Source organism: Rhinopithecus roxellana, chromosome 19 (genome assembly GCF_007565055.1).
Source record: "Rhinopithecus roxellana isolate Shanxi Qingling chromosome 19, ASM756505v1, whole genome shotgun sequence".
NCBI classification, from domain to species: domain Eukaryota; kingdom Metazoa; phylum Chordata; class Mammalia; order Primates; family Cercopithecidae; genus Rhinopithecus; species Rhinopithecus roxellana.
Window position 1 is genome coordinate 22,100,208 of NC_044567.1, and position 23,988 is coordinate 22,124,195.

General features: G+C 46.8%; 1 protein-coding gene across 1 annotated transcript in view; it reads left to right on the top strand.

Annotated features, from left to right (window-relative positions):
* MYO19 (myosin XIX) overlaps window positions 1-23,988 on the top strand; it is a 42,697-nt gene that overhangs the window by 5,107 nt on the left and 13,602 nt on the right. The window contains 11 exon segments of the mRNA XM_030923064.1: window positions 2,941-3,079; window positions 3,445-3,593; window positions 5,794-5,907; window positions 16,547-16,679; window positions 17,353-17,422; window positions 17,986-18,088; window positions 19,175-19,271; window positions 19,411-19,487; window positions 21,430-21,520; window positions 21,967-22,138; window positions 23,740-23,813. Of these exon segments, the coding sequence (XP_030778924.1) occupies window positions 2,941-3,079; window positions 3,445-3,593; window positions 5,794-5,907; window positions 16,547-16,679; window positions 17,353-17,422; window positions 17,986-18,088; window positions 19,175-19,271; window positions 19,411-19,487; window positions 21,430-21,520; window positions 21,967-22,138; window positions 23,740-23,813 (1,219 nt within the window).

Here is a 23,988-nt window from a genome sequence, read left to right on the forward strand (position 1 = left end):
GCATCCAGTCATGAGACCGTGTCTCTTAAATAAATAAATAAATAAATAATAAGGCCGGGCACGGTGGCTCATACCTGTAATCCCAATACTTTGGGAGGCTGAGGCGGGCAGATCACCAGAGGCCAGGAGTTCGAGACCAGTCTTGCCAACATGGCGAAACCTCATTTCTACTCAGCCAGGTATGGTGGTGCATGCCTGTAATGCCAGCTACTTGAGTGGCTGAGGCATGAGAATCACTTGAACCTGGGAAGCAAAGGTTGCAGTGAGCCGAGATTGTGCCACTCGCACTCCAGCCTGGGCAATAGAGTGAGATTCTGTGTCAAGAAAAAAAAAAAATACAAAAGCCGCTTTTAGAAGAAGAATAGCTAACCCTTTTTGGTAGATTCCAGTTGGCCTTTCTAAATCCTTCATGTGTTTATGTGCTTATGAGTATCTATGAGGTAGGTACCATTATCCCATTTTACAGATAAGAACTTTAAAAAATTATTTAGAGACAGGGTCTCACTTTGTCTCCCAGTGCGGTGGCATCACCGTGGCTCACTGCAGCCTCAACCTCCTGGGCTGAAGCAACCCTCCTGTCTCTGCCTCTAGAGTAGCTGGGGTTACAGGCACATACCACCACGCCCAGCTAATTTTTAAATATTTTTTATAGAGACAGGGTCACCTTGGCTTCCCTAAGTGCTGGGATTACAGGCTTGAGCCACTATGGCCAGCTGGAAATTTTTCTATTTTTATTTATTTATTTATTATTTTTTTGAGATGGAGTCTCACTCTGTTGCCCAGGCTGGAGTGCAGTGGCGCGATCTCGACTCACTGCAAGCTCTGCCTCCCGGGTTCACGCCATTCTCCTGCCTCAGCCTCCCAAGTAACTGGGACTACAGGCGCCTGTCACCACACTCGGCTAACTTTTTTCTATTTTTTAGTAGAGACAGGGTTTCACCGTGTTAGCCAGGATAGTCTCGATCTCCTGACCTTGTGATCCGCCTGCCTTGGCCTCCCAAAGTGCTGGGATTACAGGCGTGAGCCACCGCTCCCAGCCATTTTTATTTTTTACTTTAGAGACAAGGTCTTGCTCTGTTGCCCAGGCTGGAGTGCAGTGGTACGATCATAACTCATGGCAGCCTCGAACTTTTAGGCCCAAATGGTTCTTCTGCCTCAGCCTCCCAAGTAGCTGGGATTACAGGGACCAGACAAGGAGAATTGAGGCACAAAGAGATTAAGAAATTAACATAAGAGTATATAACTGTAAGAGGTAGAATCAGGATTCAAACTCAGACAACTAGCTTTCAAGTCCGGGTACCTGATCACTATACTCAGATGCCTCTCTGGTTGGATCAGAACTCTTCATAAATTGTGTCTGTGTTTGTGAGTGGTTTGTGTGGTGGTGGTTTTTTTTTTTCCTTCATTAAAGCAGAGGGATATGCATAGATCTAACTGTGCTCTGACCTCAGCAGTTACCCTGGAGGTCAAGAGCCTACCTTGTACATTATAGTGGGCCCAAAGTTCAGAGAACAGGCAGTGGTTTTGGAAGAAATGCATTACTGGGCCTCTTGGAGGAAACTTACCACCATGGCTTATTTCCCTGAGAGGTTTGAAATTTTAGGTTCATCATTCTCATTGGAAATCCACCTGCTGTATCACAGACCTCTTCCTTCAAAAGCACATTTCAGCAAGATTCCTGTCTTCAACCCCCACTCTATCTTTCTTGCATCCCCAAAGGAGACAGTAGGAGAAATGGGACCATGGGAGGAAGTGGAGGGATGATACATGTGGAAAGGGTTGGCATCAAGGATGGGCAAAGGAAGATAGGGTGACTCATGCCTCTAGTCCCAGCTACTCAGGAAACTGAGGCAGAAGGATCACTTGAGCTCAGGAGTTGGAGGTGCAGTTAGCTATTATCACCCCACTGCACTCCAGCCTGGGTAGCAGAGCGAGACTCTGTCTCTTAAAAAATAAAGAAAGAAAGAAAAAAAAAAAGATAGGCGAGGGAGAAGGGACCTGTTCCCTTGGTGCCTGTTCTTGACCTCAGACAGCCTTCTGAGCCAGGCTTTCTCTCCAGCAGACCCAGGCCAAGGGAACCAATTCATTAGCCAGCCTAAATTTAAGCCACAAAAGGCAGGTGATGAAGACATGGGGCTACCTCTCTGGGAAGGTACAGCTGTTTTACATCAAAAGCTGAACTGTCTCTTTCCAAAAAGGCCTAACCCATGGTTCTTTTCCTTTGCAACATTCCTATAGCAGCCTTTTGGGCCCCACCCCTGCCAGGCCCAGTAAGGCTAGTAGCCTGGAAGTGGATTTGGCCGGAGCTCTTGGCAGAAGAGATAGCATTTGTTGAGTACATGCTGTATGTCAGGTACTGACTAAAGGCTTTGTATATCTCTTCTTTTCTTCCCAATAACCCTGTCAGTTGAGTTTATTTTCCTTTATTTACAAATAAAGAAGCTATCACTCAAAGAGAGTAACTTAGACCCAGGCTTACAGGGCTAGTAAGAGGCAGAACTGAAATTTGAACCCAACCAGACTATGATACCAGAGTCTCCTTCTACTATACAGGTTCCCACCCTTCTGTAGCTGCCAGCTGTTCTGAATACCAGCTCTCATGGCCTTCATGGTTTGTTCTTTTTTTTTTTTTTTTTTTGAGATGGAGTCTTGCTCTATCGCCCAGGCTGGAGTGCAGTAGCACAATCTCAGCTCATTGCAAGCTCCGTCTCCTGGGTTCATGCCATTCTGCATCAGCCTCCCGAGTAGCTGGGACTACAGGTGCCCGCCACCATGGCCGGCTAATTTTTTGTATTTTTTTTAGTAGAGACGGGGTTTCACCATGTTAGCCAGGATGGTCTCGATCTCCTGACCTCATGACCCACCCACTGTGGCCTAAAGTGCTGGGATTATAGGCATGAGCCATCTCGCCTGGCCTCACCTTTATGTTATCTCTTCCAGGTCAATGGCCACAATCCGGGGTCTGATGGCCAAGCCAGGGAATACCTCGGAGAAGACCTGCAGGAGTTCCTGGATGGGGAGGTCCTGCTGTACCAGCTGGATGACCTCACCAGGGTGAATCCTGTGACGCTAGAGACAGGTATGGGCCTCCCGTTCCTCAAGAGTACCATCTCCAGGAGGTTGGAGGTGCAATGAGAGTAGTCAGCACAGTTTCTCCAGGTCAGACGGAGATCGGCAGGACTCCTGATCTGGAGCCAGGCGGGCTGCTCCAGACCTCTGCCTGAGGGAGCATGGGCAGCTACACCTGGGCTCACCAGGGCATGCTTTGCTTCAGATTTGGAGCTTATCTTAATTAGATCTTTTATCTGTTCTTCAGGGAGCTGCTGGGATTTAATGATTCTTGGCTAATTGCAGAAAGAGGGCTGTTAGTTAAGCAGATGTGTGTCTGTGTGTGTGGTTTGTCTATATTTGAGCCAGAGTTTGCTAAAGGCATCTCTGCCTCAGTCCTCAGGTGCCTTCAGGCCCGGTACATGGCAGACAGATTCTACACCAATGCTGGCTGCACCCTGGTAGCTCTGAACCCCTTCAAGCCCATTCCTCAGCTCTACTCGTCCGAGCTAATGAGAGAGTACCATGCTGCGCCTCAGCCCCAGGTAAGGCTCTGCCGCTTCCTGTGGCCTTAGGGCTCCTCTGCCTCCCCCTAAACCTCTTTTCAGTTTCCTTGTCCTTATTCATCTGTTCACCAGCCGTGTGGTCATTCAGAGTCTGCTAGTGCCATGGCCTGCCCAACAGGAGCTGGCAGAATTTTGAACCGTAAAGAACTGACTACAGGACAGACGGTACAAAGTGGAGAATAAATAAATATTTGTTTAACTGAGTTTCTTATGTCTCTAAAATAGAGATTTAAGAGAAAGGATTTTTTTCTCTTATTTGCGGTTTTATTGATAGGAAAGGATTGATAAAGGTATTATGTATTTGTGTATTTAACCAACTGCCTTTTTTTAATTATTTCTTTATTTATTTTGAGATGGAGTTTCACTCTTGTTGCCCAGGCTGGAGTGCAGTGGCGTGATCTGGGCTCACCGCAACCTCTGCCTCCTGAGTTCAAGCAATTCTCCTGCTTCGGTCTCCTGAGTAGCTGGGATTACAGGCATATGCCACCACGCCCAGCTAATTTTGGATTTTTAGTAGAGATAGGGTTTCTCCATATTGGTCAGGCTGGTCTCCAACTCCTGACCTCAGGTGATCCGCCCACCTCGGCCTCCTGAAGTGCTGGAATTACGGGTGTGAGCCACCACGCCGAGCCCTGTTTATTTTGAGACTGAGTCTCTCCCTGTCACCCAGGCTGGAGTGCAGTAGTGTGATCTCGACTCACCACAACCTCCGCCTCCAGGGTTCAAGCGATTCTTGTGCCTCAGCCTCCCAAGTAGCTGGGACTGCAGGCACCCACCACCATGCCCAGCTAATTTTTGTATTTTTAGTAGAGATGGGATTTCACCATGTTGGCCAGGCTGGTCTCGAACTCCTGACCTGCCGTAGCCTCCCAAAGTGCTGAGATTATAGGCATGAACCACCAAGTCCAGCAAAACTACCTTTTTTAGAAAAGAATGAAATTATACACGATAGGGATTGCCCTGGAAAATTCAGCATATGTTTATCTCTACTGAGGAAAGTAATTTATTCTTCTACTGAGAAAAGGATAAATTATTTGGGGTGGGCTGGTGGAGGTACAGACAGATAATGACCTTGTTGGTGTAAAAGTGCATGATGCATTCAGGGAGAGGTGAGAGAAAACTTGCTGGCAGGAGGGAGGTCTTGGGGGCAAGAGGGAGTAGATGAGAGCAGGAAGATGAGAAAGCCAGGGCTGTTTGTGAAGAGTCTGAAGCACTATAGCAGGCAGAGAGAATCTGCAGAGCGTCTTCATCCATGTAGAGGTGGGTCTGGGAACAGAACCCACTAGATGAATAATTACTCTGGGAGTTGGGTTCAAGAAGGTGAGACAGGAGGCAGAGACAACAGTTGGAGGCTTTGTATCCCTCCAGGTGATAGATGGCTGGGGCAAGGGCAGGTGTAGAGAGGAATGGCTCTGACACCATATGGAACTGTTGCCTTCTCCCTCAGCAAGCTGTGGGTAAGTGATCACTGCTGGCTGGGCTAGCTAGGCATTGTGTAGATGGCCTGTCCCTCCAGACATTCATTCATGGTGAAGTATCCAGTTGGAATCCAGGGGAAGTCTGTCCTGTGAGCCCTGTCTGTTGTCTGCCCTGCCTCCTCAAAGGTAAAAGCCAACTCGTAGTCCCCTCTGTTTCCTCAGCATCTAGCTTGATTGATGCCTAGTACATTGAAGACAGCTAATAGTTGTTGACGAAAAGAAGAACAGTGGCTTTGGAATTTAAATCACATGGATATATTTACTTGCTGAGTGGCCTTGAAAGGTTATTTAACTCCTGTGAACCTCACATTCCTCATCTATAAAATAGGGTTATATTTCCAATTAGTGGACAGACTTCTTAGGCAGTAGTTTGTAAGAACTTTGCAAATTGCAAATTATAATAATATGAAGTAACAGGAAGAAGGATAAGACAATTAAAGCAAAATAAAATGGGAGTATAAAGTGTTAATGTCATAAACTGGTCAAGGCTAGCACTGCTTCTAGGCTGAGAGAAGATGAGTAGGTAAAGCCAACATAGGGGTCCTAAAGTTGGGCCTAACACTGTGACATCCAGAAAATTTTTCTGAAGGAAGCATCCAACAACTGCTATTGGCAGCCTCCCCTTCTCAGTCATCACTGGCTCAGTCATCATTGAAAAGCAGGCATTACCTCACATGACCTTTCACTCCTTGATGTTCCAGAAACTGAAGCCCCATGTGTTCACTGTGGGTGAACAGACCTACAGGAATGTCAAGAGCCTGATTGAACCAGTCAACCAGTCCATTGTTGTCAGTGGAGAGAGTGGCGCTGGAAAGGTAGGAAGACGTCTTTCCTGTCCTGTCAACTCATGATGGGCTGGGTGGGCAGGGAGGCAGGGGTCATTTCTTGTCCTCCCTTGTGGAGTTGTTTGCTGCCTAATCATTTCCAGATAGGCTAGCTGAAGCTGGGGTTGGTGCACAATGGTGGACTAGCACTGGGCTGGAAGTTAAGAGACAGGATTCTGATCCAGGCTCTACTGCTAGCTCTGCCATCACCCTGGGTGAAATAGGAATGAAGCTTCCTTTGTAAGCCTTACTTTCTCATCGAAAGTCTCTCCCAGCTCTGATACCACTGGAAACAAAAGTCAGCTGCTGGGGATTCCAACATAGTGGTTAAGAGCACATCAGAAAAGTACTTAGCTTCTGCAAAGCTCTCAGTTCTTCCACTTGTAAAATGGAAGGGAAGGGAGGACCAACACCTAACTCATAGGACTTCTGTGAGAGTTAAATGAGTCACTGTACATATGGCACCTGGTGGCATGCTTGGCATGTGGCAATGCTCCTCCAAAGTAGCTGGGGTTCTTGTGGGAAAGGGTTTATTGGAGTAGACCACCTGAACCCTCTGGGTTGCCCATGGTGGCAAGGGCAGTGCATTGGGCCAGGTGTTGGAGGGGACAGAAGCTCCTGGTATGGCCACGTGGCCTCCTGGGTAGCAGAATCACAACAGGTGAGACAGGATGTTGCACACAGATGAATAAGGAGTTACACAGCTGGTCAAAGGAGACTATTGGCCAAGGCCTTGCCACCTTCTTGACAAGCCTCACCCAGCTGCCTCGCCCTTTCCACAACACTTTTACCTTCATGAGGAACTCTTTGGACCATAAATTCCTTCTGTCTTCACTCATATATGAGAATTGCTGAACACTGAGAACTTGCGAGGTTCTAGGCTTCTGGCTGGGCACTGAGGGGTGGCAGGGGGAGGAACAGAGATGAAAAATGCAACATGTAGTTTTCAGGGGGCACTTAGTCCCCTGAGAGAGACAGACAAGGAAACAGACAGTAAGTTGCAGGGATGAGGTCTTGGACTTGGGTTAGGAGGGGATCTCTAGGAGCTGTATCAAGGTTGCTAGTGAAGTGGCTGATGCCTTCTCAACAAAGCCTTCTTCCCCTAGAATTGCTCTGGGGAACTGAAGCTGAACCTGGCCCAAGACTCATCCAACCAGAGAGCTTGGTAACCCTTTATTGAGCAGCCCTGGGCTGGCCCTGGTTTATTTTCAAAAATTTATTTTTAATAAATAGTAATGTAGTTACATAGTTCAAAAAATCAAGCAATACTGCAAGGCTGATAAAGAAAAACAGCAAACCTGCTCCTTATATCTCAACCTTGTTCCGTCTCTCCAGATGCAGTTACTTGCACATCTTTTATCAGTTTATTTGGGTGTTTCCCTCTATATTTTTAAACTATTGCTTATATTGTTACTGACTTTTTGGTTTTGGACCTTATCTGTTCACTTCCTACTTTGATGAGGATTTAACCCTTATTTCCCTGCCCTCAAAATACATATTCTGTATATAATTATTTCATAATTTTTAATTAAGTTAATAAGCAGTATTTACATGGTTATGGTCATGTGTATATTCACAGCAGAGCCATATAATATACTATATATTTTGTATAATTTTTGTTTTCCCTCTTTAGTTTAACGGTGTACAAAAACTAAACCAGTGAAAAAGTGGGGCAAGTGAAATAAATAATAAATAATTGCCCTGTTTTTTCACTTGTTTAGTTTTTATATACCATTATTAACTCATTACCAGACTTGTCACCAAATCTGGAAAACACCTGTCAAACTGGCAAGCAAATCAGGTTCTTTCACTGGAGATGCCCTTCCTAGAGTTCTCAGACCACATCTTTTCTTCTCTCTGGATTGGTGGCTACTGAGGGCTGCCGCCACACAGCTGTTGCATGGAAGCGTCTTTGCCTCTGCACATCCCCAGATTCCCATCTGTCCTAGGATAAATCTCCCATGGCAGGAGCTCATGGCTTTCTTTTTATTTTTATTTATTTTATTTTATTTTTTTTTGAGGCGGAGTCTGGCTCTGTCACCCAGGCTGGAGTGCAGTGGCTGGGTCTCAGCTCACTGCAAGCTCCGCCTCCCGGGTTCCCGCCATTTTCTTGCCTCAGCCTCCCGAGTAGCTGGGACTACAGGCGCCCGCCACCTTGCCCGGCTAGTTTTTTGTATTTTTTTTAGTAGAGACGGGGTTTCACCGTATTAGCCAGGATGGTTTCGATCTCCTGACCTCGTGATCCACCCGTCTCGGCCTCCCAAAGTGCTGGGATTACAGGCTTGAGCCACTGCGCCCGGCCTTTTATTTTGTTTTTGTTTTTTTTTTTTTTTTTTTGAGACAGGGTCTCTGTCACCCAGGCTGGAGTGCGGCGGCACAATCTCAGCCCACTGCAACCTTCGCCTTCCCAGTTCCAATGATTCTCATGCCTCAGTCTCCCAAGTAGCTAGGATTATAGTTGCATAGCACCACAGCCAGCAAATTTTTTTTTTTTTTTTTTTTGAGACAGAGTCTCGCTCTGTCGCCCAGGCTGGAGTGCAGTGGTGTGATCTTGGCTCACTATAAGCTCCGCCTCCCAGGTTCATGCCATTCTCCTGCCTCAGCCTTCTGAGTAGCTGGGACTACAGGTGCCCGCCATCACACCTGGCAAATTTTTTGTATTTTTAGTAGAAACAGGGTTTCACCGTAGTAGCCAGGATGGTCTCGATCTCCTGACCTCGTGATCCGCTCGCCTTGGCCTCCCAAAGTGCTAGGATTACAGGCGTGAGCCACCACGCCCAGTCTGCTAATTTTTATATTTTTAGTACAGACGGAGTTTCGCCATGTTGGCCAGGCTGGTCTTGAACTCCTGGCCTCAAGTGATCTTCCCGCTTCGGCTTCCTAAAGTGCTGGGTTTACAGGCATGAGCCACCACACCTAGTCACCATGGCTTTCTTTTTCTTCATTTACTGCCTTGTTTTGTTTTTATGAACCATATTCTTTTTTTTTTTTTTTGAGACCGAGTCTCGCACTGTCGCCTAGGCTGGAGTGCAGTGGTGTGATCTCGGCTCAATGCAGCCTCCGCCTCCTGGTTTCAAGCAGTTCTCTGCCTCAGCCTCCTCCCGAGTAACTGGGATTATAGGTGCCTGCCACCATGCCTGGCTAATTTTTGTATTTTTAGTAGAGACAGGGTTTCACTATCTTGGCCAGGCTGGTCTTGAACTCCTGACCTCGTGATCTACCCGCCTCGGCCTCCCAAAGTGCTGGGATTACAGGCGTGAGCTATTGTGCCCGGCCAAACCATATTCTTTAGTAGTTTCCTGAACAAGGTACATGGAGGACAAATTGTTGCACATCTGAAAATGTCTCTTCTGCCTCAGATCTGATTGATATTTTGACTGGGTTTTATAATTCCAGGTTAGAAATAATTTTCTTTTCTGAATATAGAGATTTTCTTTTCTTTTTTTCCTTTTTCTTTTTCTTTTCTTTTTTTTTTTTTTTTTTTTTGAGATAGTGTCTTGCTCTGTTGTCATGCTGGAGTGCAGTGGCACAGTCTCGGCTCACTGCAACCTCCGCCTCCCAGGTTGGAGCAATTCTCCTGCCTCAGCCTCCCGAGTACCCAGGACTACAGGCGTGCACCACCACGCCCAGCTAATTTTTGTATTTTTAGTAGAGATGGGGTTTCACCATGTTGACCAGGATGATCGCAATCTCTTGACCTTGTGATGCGCCCACCCTGGCCTCCCAAAGTGCTGGGATTACAGGCGTGAGCCACTGTGCCTGGCTGAAGTTTTATTTTCATATATTGCTGTTGAGAGTCCCAGTCCGTAATGGTGATTTTTTTTTTTTCCCAAAAGCTTTTAGGTATTAAAATTCACAGTGCTGTGTTGTGATATGGCCTTTCTTCATTTATTAAGCTGGGTACTTTGTGTGGGTCTTTTTTAACTTGGAAACTCAGTATTTTTGTATTATATCTAATAATTTCCTCCCCTGTTTTCTCCTTCTGGAACTTCTGTTAGGAAATTTCGTTAGTTGTCTAATATTCATATTTTTCTCACCTATCTTCCTTTCTCTTTATTATTTTGATCTTGTGGGAGATATTTGCTTCTTTACCTTCCAATTCTTCGTAACTTTGAATATTTGTTAAAAATTGTAATTCTGAGTTCTAGTTTTTTTCTAACATTTATGATATTTGTCATTTCACATAAAAGAGGCTTATGAAATAGTTAATGATCATTGAGTATCTGTTCATATTTGAAAATAAGGCATTAAGCAACTGATTAGAATCTTTGTTTATGGACAAGATTGTCAACCAGTGGGGTCTCACTGTAGGTAGCTTTTTAAACTTGTGGGACCCTGAACAGCCGTAACTTTTCCCATGAGCTTATTGGTGTGTCCAGAAAATTTTCCTCCAATCTCTGCAGCAGAGAGGTGGAAACTATAAAGAATCAAATGGAGATGATAAAAATTTAAAACATGATAAATAATTCTTTGGGCTTATCAACAAACTAGACATGCAAAAGAATGCATTAGTGAACTTGACAGTTGGTAAATAGAAATTATCCAAATTGAAAAACAAAGACAAAATTGCATCCAAGAACTGTAGTACAATATCAAATGGTCTGCCATATAATTGACCCTTGAACAATGCAGAGGTTAGGGGCACCAACTCACCACGCAGTTGAAAAATCTGCATATAGTTTAACTGCTGATTAACTACTGTTGACTGGAAACCTTACAAGTAACATTACAGTCAGTACGTATTTTGTATGTTATATGTCTTATATACTGCATTCTTACAAAGAAATAAGCTAGAGAAGTGAAATTAAGAAAGTCATAAGGAAGAAATACATTTACCACGTAAATTAAAGTGGATCCTCATAAAGGTCTTCATCACCGTCATCTTCACTTTGAGTAGGCTGAGGAGGAAGAGGACAGTCTTGCTTGGTCTTGCTGTCTCAGAGGTGGCAGAGGTAGTGGAAGTATAATAGAAGGGGAGGCAGGAGAGATTTATTGAAAAAAGCCCACGTATAAATGGACCCATGCAGTTCAAACACGTGCTGTTCAAGGGTCAACTGTACTTGTGTTTTTTTTTGTTTGTTTGTTTGTTTGTTTTTTAAGACGGAGTCTCGCTCTGTCACCCAGGCTGGAGTGCAGTGGCCGGATCTCAGCTCCCTGCAAGCTCCGCCTCCTGGGTTTACGCCATTCTCCTGCCTCAGCCTCCCAAGTAGCTGGGACTACAGTCGCCCGCCACCACGCCCGGCTAGTTTTTTGTTTTTTGTTTTTTTTTTTTTTTTTGAGACGGGGCTGGAGTGCAGTGGCCAGATCTCAGCTCACTGCAAGCTCCGCCTCAGCCTCTGGAGCAGCTGGGACTACAGGCGCCCGCCATCTCGCCCGGCTAGTTTTTTGTATTTTTAGTAGAGACGGGGTTTCACCATGTTAGCCAGGATGGTCTCGATCTCCTGACCTCGTGATCCGCCCATCTCGGCCTCCCAAAGTGCTGGGATTACAGGCTTGAGCCACCGCACCCGGCCTGGGTCAACTGTACTTGTAATTGGTGTCCTAGGAGTAGAGAGAGGACATAGGTCAAAAGTAATATTTTTACAAAATTAACCAAAAATGCAAGCACAGATCCAAGAAGCTCAAAAAATATTAAGTAGAATGAATACAAAGAAAACACATTTAGGCACATTATGGTCAAAGTGCTGAAAACTAAATATAAGAAAAAAATCTTAAGGACTGGGTGCAGTGGCTCACGCCTGTAATCTGAGTACTTTGGGAGGCTGAGGCAGGTGGATCATTTGAGGTCAGGAGTTTGAGACCAGTCTGGGCAACATGGTGAAATCCCGTCTCTATTAAAAATACAAAAAATTAGCCAGGCATGGTGGTAGGTGCCTGTAATCCCAGCTACTTGGGAGCTGAAGCAGGAGAATTGCTTGAACCCAGGAGGAGGAAGTTGTAGTGAGCCAAGATCGTGCCGCTGTACTCCAGCTTGGGTGACAGAGTGAAACTCTGTCACAAAAAAAAGGAAAAAAAAAATCTTAAAGGAAGCCAGGAAAATAAATATTACATAAAAAGGAACAAAGATAAGAATGACAATAGGAATCTTGACAAAAACTGCAAAGCCCGCAGATAATAGTGACACCTTTAAAGTGCTAAAAGAAAAAGAAAAATCTGTCAACCTAGAATTCTGTTGCAAAAGTATTTTTCAACAATGAAACTGAAATAAAGACTTTTCAGACAAATAGAAGTTGAGGGAATTCATTGTGTGCAGACTGCACTGCAAGAAATGATAAAGGAAATTCTTTAGTCCAAAATAATATGAAAACCAGATAAATATTTGGATCTACACAAAGGGGTACGTTTTAGCATCACAGATGTAAAATCTTTTATTTTTATTTTTGTCTTTTTAGAAGATAATCACTCTAAGGCAAAAATGGTAACAATGCTTATATGATAAAATGGAATCATTAAAATGCTGAATTTAATCAAAGGCAGTGAAAGAAAAAAGGGAACTAAGATCACATGGAACAATTTAAAGAACAAGATGGTAGATTTAAACCCAGGCATAGTGACAATTACGATAAATATAAGTGGTCTACTCGTGGATAAGTTCAAACTAAATGGATGGAAAAAAATATAACATCCTAACACACATAAAGGAAAGCTGAAGTGGTTACATTAATATGGAACAACGATTTTAGAACAAGCAATATTACTAAGGATAAGATGAGACATTTCATAATGATAAATTCATCAAGAAAACAGTTCTAAACAGGTGTGTACCTAATTACAGTTTCAAAATACATGAAGTAAAATCTGCTATCATTGAAAGGAAAAATACGTAAAATCAAAACTACATTTTGAGGCCAGGCACAATGGTTCACGCCTGTAATCCCAGCACTTTGGGAGGCCAAGGCTGGTGGATTGCTTAAGTTTTAGACCAGCCTGGTAAATGTGGGGAAAACCCATCTTTACAAAAAAAATACAAAAATTAGCCAAGCATGGTGGCTTGTGCCTGTAGTCCCAGTTTACTCACACAGGGCAAGTGAGACTCCCTCAAAAAAAAAAAAAAAAAAAAAAAAAAGATTAAAATGACACAAACTACGTTCCTTGACCTGAATAGAATTGAACTAGAAATAAATAACAAAGACACCTAGAAAGTCCTAAAACATTGGGAAATTAAACAACACACTTCTAAATATCCTATGGGTCAAAGATAAAATCACAATGATACTATAAAGAAAAAAAAGGTGTATATATATATATATCTATATATCGATATATCACTATGCCTGGGTTTAAATCTACCATCTTGTTATTTTTTATTTTTATTTTTAAAAAATTTTTTTTATTTTTTATTTTTTATTTTTTTGAGACAAGAGTCTCGCTCTGTCCCCCAGGCCAGAGTGCAGTGGCGTGATCTCGGCTCACCGCAAGCTCCACCTCCCAGGTTCATGCTATTCTCCTGCCTCAGCCTCCCAAATAGCTGGGACTGCTACCTACTCGTGCCCGCCACCACGCCCAGCTAATTTTTGTATTTTTAGTAGAAACGGGGTTTCATCGTGTTAGCCAGGATGGTCTCTATCTCCTGACCTCGTGATCCGCCTGCCTCGGCCTCCCAAAGTGCTGGGATTACAGGCGTGAGCCACCGCGCCCGGCCCATCTTGTTATTTTTTAAATTGTTCCATGTGATCTTAGTTCCTTTTTATTTATTGCCTTTGATTAGATTCAGCGTTTAAATGATGCCATGCTATCATATAAACATTGTTACCATTTTTGCCTTACAGTGATTATCTTCTAAAGAGACAGAGACAGATACATATATATCTCTCTCTTTTTTTTTTTTTTTTTTTTTTTCCTGAGATGGAATCTCACTCTGGCCCAGGCTGGAGTGTGGTGGTGTGATCTCGGCTCACTGCAACCTCCGCCTCCTGGGTTCAAGTGATTCTCCTGCCTCAGTCTTCCGAGTATCTGGGATTACAAATGCCTGCTACCACACCTAGCTAATTTTTGTATTTTTAGTAGGGAGACTATGTATTTTTAGTAGAGACGTTATAGTTTCACTGTGGTGGCCAGGCTGGTCTCAAACTCCTGGCCTCAAGTGATCTGCCACCTCGGCCTCCCAAATTGCTGGAATTGCAGGCGTGAGCCACTGCGTCCAGCCTTTTCTGTAATTTCATTACCAAGTTGATATTAGAAAATATTTTGAACTAATAAAGCACAACATCTTCATTACCTTTTTTTTTTTTTCTTTTTTTGAGACAGTTTCGCTGTTGTTGCCTAGGCCGGAGTGCAACGGTGCGAGCTCAGCTCACTGCAACCTCCGTCTCCCAGGTTCAAGCTATTCTCCTGCATCAGTCTCCCTAGTAGCTGGAATTACAGGTGATGCCATGACACCCAGCTAATTTTTGTATTTTTAGTAGAGGCAGGGTTTTCACCATGTTGGTCAAGGCTGGTTTTGAACTCCTGACCTCAGGCAATCCACCCGCCTCAGCCTCCCAAAGTGCTGGGATTACAGGCGTGAGCCATTGCACCTGGCCTCATTACCTTATTTAACCTTAATTACCTCCCAAAGATCCCATCTCCAAATGCAGTCACATTAGGAGTGAGGGCTTCAAAATATGAATTTGAGGGGAACACAATTCAGTCTGTGGCACACCTTAAGAAGCTAGAGGAAAACAAAATAAAGTATGCATAAGAAGGGAAAAAGTGAAGGTGAATAAAATAGAAAAAAATGTAATGAAATAAAAGACTTTTCTCTGAAAAGATAAATAAAATGATAACTTTCCCTGGGTGCGGTGGCTCACACCTGTAATCCCAACACTTTAGGAGGCCAAGGCGGGTGGATCACCTGAAGTCAGAAGTTAGAGACCAGCCTGACCAACATGGTGAAAGCCTGTCTCTACTAAAAATACAAAAATTAGCTGGGTGTGGTCATGAGCACTTGTAATCCCAGCTCCTCAGGAGGCTGAGGCAGGAGAATCACTTGAACCCAGGAAGGAGAGGTTGCAGTGAGCTGAGATCATGCCACTGCACTCCAGCCTGGGCAACAGAGCAAGACTTTGTCTCAAAAAGAAAAAAAAAAATGGTAACTCTCCAGTCAGACTTATAAAAAGAGAAAAAAGATGTAAATCAGCTATATCAGGAATGAAAGAGTAGACATCACTACAGATCTTACAGTAATATTTTTAATAACTTTATGTCAAGAAATTACACGATTTAGATGAAATGGAGAAATAGTTTGAAAAACAAAATGCTGAAGATCACATAAGAAGAAAAAGAACCTGAATAGCCCCTATTTCTGAAAGAAATTGAAGTCATAGTTAAAAGCCTTCCCACAGAGAAAACTCTTGGCCCTGGTGGCTTCACTTGTGAATTCTACCAAACATTTAAGGAAGAAGTGTTAGCAGTTCTACATAAATTCTTTCAGAAGATAGAAACATCCCTGATCCCAAAGAAAAATCTAAAGAATCTGCACAGTAAGTTGCCACCTTACTACAACTAAAAAGTTGTAGAGCATTTAGTGAGGTGATAGGATACAAGGTCTCAATATGTAAAGATTAAGTGTATTTCTATGTCTTAGCCACAAACAATTAGAAGTTAAAATGAAAGTATACCTCACTTCAGCTGATTAAGAATAAAAGAGTATGAATTTTTTTTTTTTTTTTTTGAGACGGAGTCTCGCTCTGTGGCCCAGGCTGGAGTGCAGTGGTGTGATCTCGGCTCACTGCAGGCTCCGCCTCCTGGGCTCACGCCATTCTCCTGCCTCAGCCTACAGGCACCTGCCACCACGCCCGGCTAATTTTTTTGTATTTTTAGTAGAGACGGGGTCTCACCGTATTAACCAAGATGGTCTCGATCTCCTGATCTTGTGATCCACCCGCCTCGGCCTCCCAAAGTGCTGGGATTACAGGCGTGAGCCACTGTGCCCGGCCGAGAGTATGAATTTTAAAATTAGAATACCTGGGGCCAGGTGCAGTGGCTCACGCCTGTAATCCCAACACTTTGGGAGGCTGAGGTGGGCGGATTATGAGGTCAGGAGCTCGAGACCAGCCTGGCCAACATGGTGAAACCCCGTCTCTACTAAAGATACAAAAAATTAGCCAGGTGTGGTGGCGCATACCTATAATCCCAGCTGCTCAGGAGCCTGAGGCAGGAGAATCACTTGAACTCAGGAGGCAGAGGTTACAGTAAGCCGAGATTGTGCCATTGCACTCCAGCCTGGGAGACAGGCCGAGACTCTGTCTCAAAAAAAAAAAAAAAATTAGACTGCTTGAGTATAAATTGGAGCCCTGTCATTGAGTAGATACATGATCTTTAATAAATTTTTAAATTTCTGTGCTTTGGTTTCATCATTTTATAAACAATTGTATAATCACACCTTTGCAGAGTTTGCAAAAACACATACACAGAAAGCCTCGATAGCTCAGTGTCTGTCACAGAGCTGGGAGAAACAGATGTATACCCCCATTTTACAAACACAGGTAGAGGAAGTGCTTTGCCTGAGGCCAGGGTTGAATTCTGCCTTCACCCATTTAGTCAGCAACACACTGGTGGAGAAGAAAGCTCTGGTGGGCACTGTTTTCAGGCAGGCTCAGAAGTGGGCAGGAACCTAGATACAGCTCCCACAGGGCTGTTTCTGCCACAGACATGGACGTCTCGCTGCCTAATGAAGTTCTATGCTGTGGTGGCCCCCTCACCCGCATCTTGGGAGACCCACAAGATTGCAGAGAGGATAGAACAGAGGATCCTGAACTCCAACCCTGTCATGGAGGCTTTTGGTGAGCTCGGGCTCCTTTGCACAGTATCTCAGTCCCATTTCCTCTGGGGTTTTCCACCTTCCGGGAAGAGGGGCAGTGCTTTGAGACCCTCTCTTGGGTGGGGTTGGAGGATGAGTGTATCCTTCACTGCCTCAGATCCCCAGCCTACTCCCTGGTACTCCTCGGCATCATTCTAACAGAGGTGATGTCGTTCAGTCCTCTTCCTCGCTCCAGCCTAGGCACACATAACAGTCGTACTGGAGAAGACCTGGTGGCTTAGCTCGTGCAAATTCCATCTATCCAGTTTCCTCATGGTTCAAAGAAGGGCACTTGTCGTGGGATACAAGGCGATTAGTGTTTGTGTTGGCACTGGAACCCAGATTGCCTTCCTATGTAAAGTCAATAGTGACAGCTGATTGTTTTTGACCTTTCCCTTTAACGAAGACAGTCCCTGACTGCCTAGGCGTGCTCATTCCAATTTCTTGCCAGGAAGTTCTTCTGACTCCCCTGAATCCCACTTGCTAAAGCATGAGGGCCCATTTTCTAGTGCTGTCCCCTATGACATGAAAACCAACAAAGGGGCCTTTAGGTGACTTGAGCACAGGAACGTGACCTCCAGAGACCTGCAGCCACTTTGGCTTATGAGGACTCTGCAAACCCAGAGGAGTGAAATAAACATTGGTGTGATCTGTAGGGAATGCATGTACGCTGAGGAATAACAACAGCAGTCGCTTTGGAAAGTTCATCCAGCTCCAGCTGAACAGGTAATAGCTGCTGTCGCCCTGGCTAGTGGGAGGATGGGATTGAGGAGGTTGAAAGTGGCTGGGGTGGTATCTGGCCTGGGCCACCCCTATGGGCAAAAACCCTGCTCCTCCAGGTGATTGCCCTTTACCTCAGGTGTGAGCTCTGAGGGTGATCTTTGTACCTGGAGAACTATAGCTCCTTTCCCTCTAGGGTACCCTGGGGCAGTGTGCTTATTCAGGCCTGGGTTCCTCCTGGCTTCTACTCTTGCTCAGAGACTTCTAGCTAAATTGCCACCTCTTTGGACCATATGCCTGAGCTTGAAGCTGGGACTTCGACTCCTGTCTTGGGGTAGAGCAAAGTGATGTGCAGAGACCTTGGCCCTGCCCACCTGAGCTCGATGCAGGGGAATATTCCAGGACACCCAAGGATATTCTGAGTGGTCCCCACCCCTCAATGCCCATTGGCTAAGTGAAGAGCTTGGAGGGGAGTTGCCAGGTGGCAGGCAATCTGGCACACCCAAATTGCCAGACATGGCTATGGAATAAATGGGCAGCTAATGAGCTCTGGCCTGTGTGTGCCCCAGGGCTCAGCAGATGACTGGAGCTGCAGTCCAGACCTACCTCCTAGAGAAAACTCGAGTGGCCTGCCAGGCTTCCAGTGAGAGGAACTTCCACATCTTCTATCAGGTTTGTGCAAAGTGGAGCCCACAGCCCCCCAGATGCAGGGCAGGGATGGGTCTGTGTCTTTCAACCCCCCACCCCCCAGAGTTCTCCATGCCTAGCTCCTTCACCTAGCTTTTGATGGAGCCACCACTTTCTTTTTTTTTTTTTTTTTTTTTTTTTTTTTTGTTGTTGTTGTTGTTGTTGTTGTTGAGACGGAGTCTCGCTCTGTCGCCCAGGCTGGAGTGCAGTGGCCGGATCTCAGCTCACTGCAAGCTCCGCCTCCCGGGTTTACGCCATTCTCCTGCCTCAGCCTCCCAAGTAGCTGGGACTACAGGCGTCCGCCACCTCGCCCGGCTAGTTTTTTTTTTTTTTTTTGTATTTTTTTTTAGTAGAGACGGGGTTTCACCGTGTTAGCCAGGATGGTCTCGATCTCCTGACCTCATGATCCGCCTGTCTCGGCCTCCCAACGTGCTGGGATTACAGGCTTGAGCCACCGCGCCCGGCCTGGAGCCACCACTTTCTTCTGCAGACTTTATGTGCAACATTTCTGCCTCACACTGTGCCTTGACTCCCAGCACAGTTGTGGCCTGGGGGCATGTTTTACCTCTCCATCAGACCAGAAGGTCCTTGAGGCCGGGACTGCATCTCTAGGGTGGAAGCTGTGTCACCCTTATCATTCTAAGGGCTCTCCTACAATGGCATCTGTCTCTAACAGAATAAGGGCTTCCCTAGAGTTGTGCCTTTTCCATCAGACTGGGAGTCCTGCAAGGCATGGATAAGATGTCTCCCTTACTCTCAGAATCGGAGCATGCTTAGGTGATAAGTATGCCTCCCGAGTCAAGACAAGGGGCTCCCTGGGCAGGAAGTGTCCTTTCTTCATCAGACTGCAGGTTTCCCCAGAGCAGGGTTTTTTTGCATCAGGTTGGAGACATCTAGGACTATGTTGACAGCATCTTTTGCCCCCGTACCTGCCCTGGGCTCTCTGCAGGGACCTCTGAGCCTTGTGATGTTGCTACCATCTCTCACTCCTCTCATCCCAATCCCATGCTTATGCAGGTCTGGGCTTTTCTCAGACCCTCTACCCAGCCTCCCACCTACCCTTCTCCACAGATTTGCAAAGGAGCCAGTGAGGACGAGAGACTCCAGTGGCACCTCCCTGAGGGAGCTGCCTTCTCCTGGCTGCCCAACCCAGAGAGGAGCTTAGAAGGTAAGAGGAGCCCCATCCAGCACCTTGCGCTGGCCCAGCATCACCCACCCACTCTCTACAGAGCCTGCCTCCCTCACATCTTGCTGCTGCTGCTGACCTCTGGCCCTGACAGTGGGCTGTGACTTGGATTCTTTTTCAGAGGATTGTTTTGAGGTGACCAGAGAGGCTATGCTCCATTTGGGCATTGACACCCCTACCCAGAACAACATCTTTAAGGTCAGAAGAAAAGCCGTGCCATTTATGTTTGGGAGAGATGATGGGCAGCCCCTTTCATAGAGCCGTTCCCTGGACTTGGAGTTGGTCTTTCCCTGAGCATCTAGGACTTTGGGCCCCTCTGTGCTACCTCCAAGGAATCAGCCACCTCTCTGTTCTGCTGAGGCTGGAGACCAGGTGGTCGGGTGGCCGGGTAATAAGGAACAGTGATGCGTACACAGTGCTAAGAGTACAGAATGCAGTAAGTGATCCATGGGGGCAGAGAGCAAGGTCCTGGATCATCAGAAGAGAGAACTAGTGCTACCGCTCACTTGTCTAGTACATTAAAACTTACAAGTCATGTTCACACCTCTCTGCTCACTTAGTTTTTTCAACAGTCCTCTGTGTGTGTTTATTTCCCTTTATGCCTGAGAAAACCAGAGAGGTAAAGTGATGTGCCCAAGGTCAGATACCACTAAGTGGTGATACAGAGTACCAGACATAGTAATTCCAAATTCCCACTCTCTCTGTCTTCCCCCTACCTGTGCCCCATCGTCCTCTGGTACATGAGACTGACCCAGGTGAGCTGGGCTCCTCTCAGCCGCACTAAGGGGGCCTCCCTTCTGTCTTTGCTGACAGAGCTGACTGCTTCCTCTGATCTTCCTCACCCTCTAGAGCAGCAGGAGGGAATAGATAGCATGGGCTGGCAGTCGAGACAGGGATGCTACTGCAGGGAGGTAGCAATGCAGTGGAAAGTGACCCTTACCTGCAGATGGGGGCTGCTCAGACACTGCAAGGTAAGAGCTTCACAGAAGGACAGCACCTGGGGACAAGCCCAGGATAAGTGGACAACACTGGCAGTCGGAGCAGGAGTGCTTTGGGGGTGGCATGACCCTCTGCTATAGCCCTTCTGCCTGGTGGACATGGCAGTCTTCTGGAGCAAGTTGTGGCTGGAAGACCAGTAGCACACGGAGGAGACCTGCCTGGGACCATACAGGAATGGTGGGTAGGGTCCCTGTGTCAGGTCTGAGGTTGGTTTTTTGTTGTTGTTGTTTTGAGATGGAGTTTCGCTCTTGTTGCCCAGGCTGGAGTGCAGTGGCACAATCTCAGCTCATTGCAACCTCCTCCTCCCAGGTTCGAGTGATTCTCCTACCTCAGCCTCCAAAGTAGCTGGGATTACAGGCATGTGCCACCACACCCAGCTAATCTTGTGTGTGTGTGTGTGTGTGTATTTTTAGTAGAGATGGGGGTTCACCATATTGGCCAGGCTGGTCTTAAACTTCTGACTTCAAGTGATCCACCTGCTTCAGCCTCCCAAAGTGCTGGGATTACAAGCATGAGCCACAATGCCCAGCTGGGTCTGAGGGTTTTGAAGTTGCTGGGCATTGGCGGGGTGAGGGGAGCTTCTGTCTATAGCCCCTGGGGTCTTGTCTGTCTGGAACGCTGAGTGCAAAGGCAAAGGGGCACCCATCACACACAGACTGAGGTCACAATTATTCCAGCAGGCTGGGCTCTCAGAAGCCTGGCAGTGGGAAAGGGCTCAAGGAAGCAGAAACAAGCCTCCAGCAGGCACACAGAAGCAGCCCTGCCCCCAGCCACCAGTCTATTCCTAGAAAGCAGGGGGCAGAGAGGTAGAGGGTGGGCAGGCATGGGGGCCCACGGGCTGCCCCAGGAGACATCTGAAGTCAGCCTGGATTCTCATCCCGCCTTTCCCCTCAGGAAGCATGTGTCCTCAGTCTCATCTCTATCACAGGCAGTGGCATAGCACATACCTTACAGGTTGTTGAAAAGATGCAATGAGGCAATGCATGTAACTTGCATACAATTGTGCCTGGCAGAGATGGGCACACGGGCCATGATCGGGTGCTGCCCTTCTGCTGTGATTGTACTCAGCAGAATGGCTCTTCCCAGAGTAGGCCCAGCTCACGCCCTCTCCTGCTCCCATCCATCCTTTTCTTCCCCCTAGGTCCTAGCTGGACTGCTGCACCTTGGCAATATCCAGTTTGCTGCCTCCGAGGATGAAGCCCAGCCCTGCCAGCCAATGGATGATGCCAAGTGTGAGGGGCAGGGGTGTGGGATAGGGCAGGCCCTTTCTGGAAGGTCGCCAGCATTGCTGGGGTTGGGTGCAAGGCCGGATGGTAAAAATTGGAATCTGATGCCCTTGCTTAAGCCACCCACTGTAGGGCCTGGCCCTGAATCATTTATTCCTCACCCTGTCTGGTGAGGCAGACAGTATCGTCCCCATCTTAAAGATAAGAAAATGGGTCAGAGGTTTGTAAAGTGATTTGTCCCGTACGCGGCAGCATGACTGGTACATGGAAGTGCTGGGTTTGAGTTCTGACTGCCGCTTATGGAGTCCTTTGGTGAGTCACTTCACTGATCAGAACTTAGGTTTCTTCTGTCCAGTTGGGCAAGTCATGATCCCGCTGTGATGACTTCACAGTGCCTCATGAAGAGGACTGGATGGAGAGTGATTTGCCTAAAGAGGATTCGCCCCTTCCAGGCTCTGTCAGGACGGCAGCATTGCTGCTGGGGCTCCCAGAGGACGTGCTGCTGGAGACGGTGCAGATTAGAACCATCAGGGCAGGAAGGCAGCAGCAGGTGTTCCGGAAGCCCTGCCCCCAAACCGAGTGTGACACCCGCAGAGACTGCCTGGCCAAACTGATCTACTCACGGTGAGCAGTTACTCTGGCCCCTGCCCTCCCAACAGGTGCTTTTCCTGTCCGGAGTTGGGCCAGACAACATCAGGCAATAGGCACAGGCCCAGGGTAGGGGATAAGACAGACTGGTTCCTCTCCCTGCTCCTCAAACCCCTGGACACAGCAGGGCACGGCTCCCAGGTATTCCCCAAGCAGCACCTGTGGCCTCTTTCTGAGTGGGGAAGTTGCTACATTCCTGACCAGGATTCAGCTCATTATTAAAGTTCAGGAGCCTGCTTTAGCCTCAGCAAGGTGAAGAAAGCCTCAGCTCTCTGCTGGCAAAGCAGGCCCCAAAGGTGATTTAGAACTTTCGCAGTTCCAGCTTCAGATCCTTGGATGAATGGGCCTCTCTGTCTCTCCCTGTGCCCTTGTACATCACCTAGGAGTTTGATAGATTGTGGTAAAGCCAGAAGCTCATCCCACAGCATGTAGCACAGTGGTGGAGGTGGGGTCCTGTCCTTTTCTGGTAGGTTACATGGGTACCTCCACCCTCTGTCCATGTGGTTAAGGATGATTTCTCACTTTGAGTTCTGAGATTCTTCAGCAGGCCTTCTAAGGGCTTCAGGGGCCTATAATCCTCTGAGATGAGCCAAAATGGGTATATGTGTGTGCATATACACATGAGACCTTGGGCACCTTTCTGAGGAGAGGGTCCCCTGCTTTCATAAATGCCACAAAGAGCCAAGAGCCTGAGAAGCTCTGCTGGGGGAACAAGATCGTCTGAGTTGAAAATGGCCCAGGGCACCTGGGGCCAGATTAAATCCATTTCAGCAAGAGACTAGTTACCACTGCCTGAAAGCCAATTTCACGTCACAATTTGAGGTCAAAGACTTTTAAAGCCTTTGCCTACAAGTCACTACAAGATGAGCAGATAAAGTGTGATGAACACAGAGTGAGCTTCTGACCACAGGACGTTTGCACAGCCCCTGTTGCAAAAAGAGCCATTTTATTTACTGAAGTGAAAAAAGTTGCAGAGCAATTACTTTAAGTAAAATTGTGAGGAAGAAACCCCTGTATAGTGTTGTACGTGTGAGTATCTTGTGTGGTAGCCTCGTCTTCTCTGGGCTGGGGCCGGTTCTAGAGTGGAGGATGCCATTGTTGACCTCAGGACTGGGGGCCCACTTGTGCAGAACTGCGTTGGGGGCTATGGCGGGGCCTTGAGCTCTGGGCTCCACAGGTAGAGTTTTGCAGGGGTGTTCAATGAACTCAGTTATTTACAAACCACACCCAGGCCCATCTGCCCCTTCCCAAGACACTAACTGGGTCTCGAACCATGTGACTGACGTAGACCCATTCCCTGCCCAGCCTAGGAGTTGAGCTTGTCCTGTGCTCAATCTTCCCGGAAGGACATGCCAGGTTTGTGTGTACCTGGGAACATGCATGCCCATAGCCTTCATCTGTAGTAGGTCAAGACGTGATGGGCTGGAAGCAAGAGGAGAAGATTTGGCCTCTGACCTATCAGGCTCAGAATACAAGGGCCCTCCAGGTTGTAGCACCCTGACTGGGGGAGCAATTTTACCACCCCTTTGACTCAGCCAGACCCTCTCTCACCAGAGTCCACTCTCTTCCCCCAACAGGCTGTTTGACTGGCTGGTATCAGTGATCAACAGCAGCATCTGTGCAGACACCGACTCATGGACCACTTTCATAGGTAGCAAGGGCTCACTGTGCTGGGAGCACTCCAGAAAAAGAGCAATAAAGCTCTGGATGGAGAGGCAGGAGCGCTGGATCCACTGTGTGACTCTGGGCAGCTCCTTTCCCTTTTTTGTACCCGTGTCTCCTCTTGCATCTGCCTGCCAGCATAGGGCAAGATCTCTGCTCTCCTG